The sequence below is a fragment of the Leptonotus elevatus genome, chromosome 5, assembly GCF_054856555.1.
Source record: "Leptonotus elevatus isolate MCC_2025b chromosome 5, RoL_Lele_1.0, whole genome shotgun sequence".
Taxonomy (NCBI): domain Eukaryota; kingdom Metazoa; phylum Chordata; class Actinopteri; order Syngnathiformes; family Syngnathidae; genus Leptonotus; species Leptonotus elevatus.
Window position 1 is genome coordinate 23,144,615 of NC_141243.1, and position 5,230 is coordinate 23,149,844.

The window sequence follows — 5,230 nt, forward strand, 5'->3', positions numbered from 1 at the left end:
GGGATATGCAGCACTGCATCATACTAAGAGCTGTTTATAATATTTATGTAGTGAGCCTTGTGCAAGCCTCAAGATATTACAAACAGTTCTGAGTATGATACAGTGCACTTCACACTCAAATATTGTTGTTGCCTCAAGTTACCTTACTGCTGCGCTATGGGAGGAAACTTAACTCTAAATATGCTGCATTGCAGTTCTATGCCGCTGCAAAACAACCACAACAATGAACATATAATCAAAATAATCTCTGACATTGGCGATCAAAAGATGGCACACAATGAACTCGTTTACCCAGTGATGTTATCACACGGCGCAGTTCTTAATGTTTTTAATTTTAGTGTTTTATATATATATATAATGCTACGTGTGTTGTGAGTGAATATTTATTGTATAAATGACATTTTGAGGTTACTGAACTAGTTTTCAAGATGTGTAGGAAAACATCAAGCAACACAAGAAGGTGCACTCAAGTACCACCATATTTATGGTATAACAGGGTTACATGAGGTAGAGTGAGACATTCAATTGAGGCTAATTATGTGGTAAAAAAAAAGAAGAAGAGAAAAATAGAAAAGAGGACATACTTTTGCTGCAGCCATTATTTTGGTCATTGCGGGTTGAGGTGCAGGTTACAAGAGAAAAATGGCATTTTAGGGGGTACTCCAGAATTATTTGATATTTAAAAAACTATTTTCAAGCATTCTCTTCTCTCAGTTTTTTTTTAATTTACCAGTATTTTCACGACCATAAGTACAATTGGGCGCAGTCATAGTAAAACATATACTGGCTTAAAACATACGGCAGCATGCTTTCACACTAACACATATGTTTTTAAAAAGGCAGCAACTGATTTCGGTTGTACTTTATTGAAGTATTTAACAATGTTCTCACATTACTTTTGATCAATCCTCATCCACAAATCCCTCAAAGTTCTCCTCATCTTCTGTAATCGAAATGAATAGATGGGCAAGTTCTCCAAGTTTAAAAAAGTGGGGATTCTTCGAAAAGGTTCCTTGTGAACAGGTATTTAAACTTCAAATATCTGGAACAAAACCGATAAACAATAATCGGACGTGTGAGCTTTTTTATATATGTATTTGTTTGATAATTGTAGTTTACTTTATTAAACAATACTTATTGAGCTTTTATATTGATCTTGCCCTTGACAAACACACTGCATATGAAAAAAAACAATACTAAAACATTTTTTTGTAAAAAACTCAAATTTATCATTTTATAAAAATTAATAACGAACTAACAAATTTGCTCTAAAAAAACAAATGAAACAAACTGCATTTAGAAAAAAAAGTCAAAATTAAATTAAACAAAATACTCAAATTAACACTGCACACAATGGTACTATTTAACCAACTTAAATCAAATAAAGTATAACAAAATAAATACCACAAATGTTGGTGCCTAAATTGTCCTTCAACTAATATACTAAGTGATGCTGTAATGCACGAGTTAAGTTTCATCATCCTGCAGCAGCAGCAGCAGCAGCAGCAACAACAACAACAACAACATCAGCAGCAGCAGGCAGGCAGCCTCGGCTTGTGCCGTCTTACTGGAGGGCTGGCGTAAATAATATCGACAGTGCAGCCGGTGCGACGGTGCAGGGGCCAATTACAAAAGAAAGAAAGAAAAGGGGGGGAACCGGCCAGAGTTATTTTGTAATTAGAATATCCCTAATGGATGGTATGGGTGGTGGAAATTATCATTTACAAACACAATTTACACGCTCATTCCTGGTTGGCTGCTTCTTCGAGCGTCAGTTTTTGAACGTTAGTGTTTACAAACGAAAAAAATTAAAAGTGATGTCCGATGTTTTCCCGTTGCTGTTTGTAAACACAACATTCAAAATGGACACTCCGTGAAAGCCGAGGACAGCAGCCAACCAAGACCAAGAGTGAAACCAGCCCACCAATCAAAAGTGCGCGTTTGCACAGCGAAATTTGCAAATGCCACTGCGGCTTGGCTGGGGGAAGAAAATATAATTGAGGGAGGGGAGAAATAATTGGGGGAGAGGGGCCCAAACATGTATTTACTTATTTATTTATTTATTTATTTTTTACACCGGGGTCTCTCAGCATGATGTTACGCCAAGAGGGGAAGGTCTTCTCTCTGCTTCACGACTGCTGACGTCACTTCCGGCTGGCGGAGTGATCCTCCCACAGCAGCAGTATAAATACGCGCCGCTCAGCTTTCCTGAGCTGCACTCACCCGAGCTTCACAAGCCGCGCGACACCGCTCAGCCTCAGTCTCACAGCCACGCCAAGCGAGAGACAAGATGTCCGCGTACGTGTCTTCAGACTGCCGCCGTGTCAGCCCTTGCGTCTACGGCAACAAGTTTGCCACGGCTCACCGCAAGAAAGCCGTGGCCAACATTTTCGACAGCGTGAGCCAGGACGCCCTGACCAGATTGTTCCAGAAGACGGGCGACATGAAAGCGGAGGAGCGGGTGCGGAGCATATTCTCCAACTCGCACGACCCCGAAGAGACGGCGCGGGCGTTAATGGCTCTGAAGCAGAGGAAGAAGGACAAGTTCCTCCAGATCGCGGGCATGCTACGGCAAATGCTCAAACTACGCTGACGGCACTGCTGCGGCCACCTGTGTGTTCTCTCACTCGGCTCGACTTGGAGCCCAAAACACACGAGACTACGCTCCCGATGGGACTCGAAAGCCGACTACTGCAAGTGTGGTGGCTCACCCGGGGCGATGATGGGCTAGCAAAAGGCCGTCAGCGAGGTCACATTGCAGCGCCTGAGGTGATGGAGAGTCCAGCCATGACCGGTTGGAACCAGACAAGATGACGGGAGCAATGATGGACATAAAATGACTTCCTTGAGACTTGAATTCAGCCATGTGGATGCTCCACTGTGAAGCAGCATGCAGCAGCACACAAAGGAGATTCTGCTGAAAAGTTGCAACTCGATGAGACTTGAATGCCATAAGAAGAACCTTCATGGATGCCTGTCCTGAACACATGCCTTCTTTCAACATGAACACTGTCACTGCACTGAACCCTAATGTCACTCTTATGTCAAATAGCACAATGATTTTCATGAATGTGGTTTCCCATTCTTTGTCTTTTTAATAAATTTGCTTTGTTTACAAAAGTTAAACTGTCCCGTGTATTCATCAATGCACACATATTTCTGAGTTGACATGAACCAGCATTTACGACTCACATAAAGTATACTTTGTGTGGGTTAAGATACAATTTACGTTTATTAGCGTAATAACTGTTGTGCTTCAAAGTCACCTTTAATGGCCAAAAAACAGCTTTACCCGTATTCCCAAACTGTAAACATGGGAAGGAGGAAACAAAGGCAGGAAAGTAAAGGTGCTCAAGTGACAAACCATTGTGCTCCTAAAGCCATAATAATAGTTGAAAATAATATATTAGTGGGTGCACATAAAACCGAGGAAAAAACACAAGTGTGACCAGTTTATTATGATAATTATAAAATTAATTATGCCAATATATGAGGTAAAATAGAATATTCATTCACATATGCTGTAATCTATTCATATTAATTACAAGTCACCATATACAAGTGAAAGTCACAACACTGTTGATTAGAGGCAAGTTTGTCACAGCCTGGTGCTCAGAGCAGTTGGTATTAAATGTTGAGTCATGTAACCAAGCCCAAATGTCTTTCTTCATAAAGTGCGAGGTTAGCACATTTTCTGTTTGCATTCTCTTTGTTCTGATGAGACAAGCCCGTTGGAGGGTGAGTATTACTCAGAGAAGGATGTAATAAAGCCTCCCTGGGTTTCCCTCAAACAGCCACGCGCTACATCAGACCGGCAAGAACCAGTTCAGATCAGTCTGGGGAGGGCGGGGCTGATTCCTCTGCGCTGTATGTTTGCGCTGGAGTCTATTTAATCATCCCTTCTCTCCAGATAAGAACCTTTTAAAAGTAGCATTACAGGCTTTAGCCATGTTTGCTTCTTCACCTTCTGATTTATCCCTCACAACAGAATCGCAAATGACTTTTCTATGCTGAAAGCTGGTAGCACATTTACTGCTACCTCAGATGTTTCTGCTGGCTTTTTAAGCTTTTTATCAGTGGATAAGAGGCGTCTACAGCAGGCTTTTTCTGCTGACACAAAGATGGTTTGAGAGGCTGCCTCCTAATCTGTTTGCTTTGATAGTCCCTCTACTGGCTCAAACCAGTTTCTTGAGATGTTACACATGATGCCTCTCTGAGCTGGTGTGTGTCTCTCTCACGTGCTGGAGCATACAGCATGCTGTAGAGTGAGCCGCATTGAAATACAGCTCGCCCTCAGGGGTGAGCTCATCTTTGACTATCTCATCTCTTCTATGACACATACTGCAACTGTCACAAATGAGTTTCTCTATGTGGAAATGATGACATCAACTAATAACGAAGCCAAAGATAAGTCATAGTATAATATATGTATTAGTGGTGGGGGGGGGGGGGGGGGATCAATACAAATAACAATAAATAGTCGATACACTGACGGCGGATATCCATATTTTATGACAATACATCAACGCGACTCACATTATAGATTTATCCCATTGTCACTAGTGGTGCAACGAATCGTCATTGATCCATGATCTGTATGGATTAGGCCACACACAATATATGCGGGTTGGTTGGTGAAAAACAAACAAACACACAGTCACACGAAAGCAACATGATCAGTCCACATTCACTAGCAGTGACTTTTGTCCCAACCCCATTATTCAGATGTGAAGGAAGCTGGGAACATACTCAAGGTAACACGCTGCCTACGCTAAAGCTAACTTCAAAAATAAAGATGACCAAATAATACATTGATGCCAATGCAAATAGCCTTAGTGGGCTTTTACTTTGAAGTCGGCCTGCGTGGTAGCATGACTGTTAGCTTGACTTTGATGTTTCGGCTTACATTATCAAAGGTTTTATTGAAATTCCTCATTTTCTACCAACGTTATCATAATGCTATCCTGAAAGTATATTTAATCGCTAATTTAGGACGCTAAGAAACCGCTTTAATTACGCCATTATTGCATGACACGGCACAAGTCTCCGATGTTAGTGGCTAGCAGCTAGCATTGGCAATGAGTGCCTGGCTGGCAACAGTAAATGAGTCTGACAGATGGTACCTGGCTTGCTTTCTTCACTTTTTTGTTTACTTTACATGTTTAAAGAAAGGAATGTGCCTTAAATTGCACTTTGTCTTTTTCGTTATTATAAAAAAAGATAATAGAAT

At 41.2% G+C, this 5,230-nt stretch overlaps 1 protein-coding gene across 1 annotated transcript; it reads left to right on the forward strand.

Moving 5' to 3' along the window:
- The first annotated feature begins 2,194 nt into the window (after positions 1 to 2,194).
- tcima (transcriptional and immune response regulator a) lies at positions 2,195 to 3,126 on the forward strand. Its single transcript, XM_086076520.1, has one exon. It carries the CDS (start codon positions 2,291 to 2,293, stop codon positions 2,591 to 2,593), a length of 303 nt encoding a protein of 100 aa, XP_085932646.1. The 5' UTR covers positions 2,195 to 2,290; the 3' UTR covers positions 2,594 to 3,126.
- The last annotated feature ends 2,104 nt before the right edge of the window (positions 3,127 to 5,230 follow it).

Bases quoted from the DNA above. Each gene is read 5' to 3' on its own strand.
- tcima (XM_086076520.1), top strand. From the start codon at position 2,291: ATGTCCGCGTACGTGTCTTCAGACTGCCGCCGTGTCAGCCCTTGCGTC.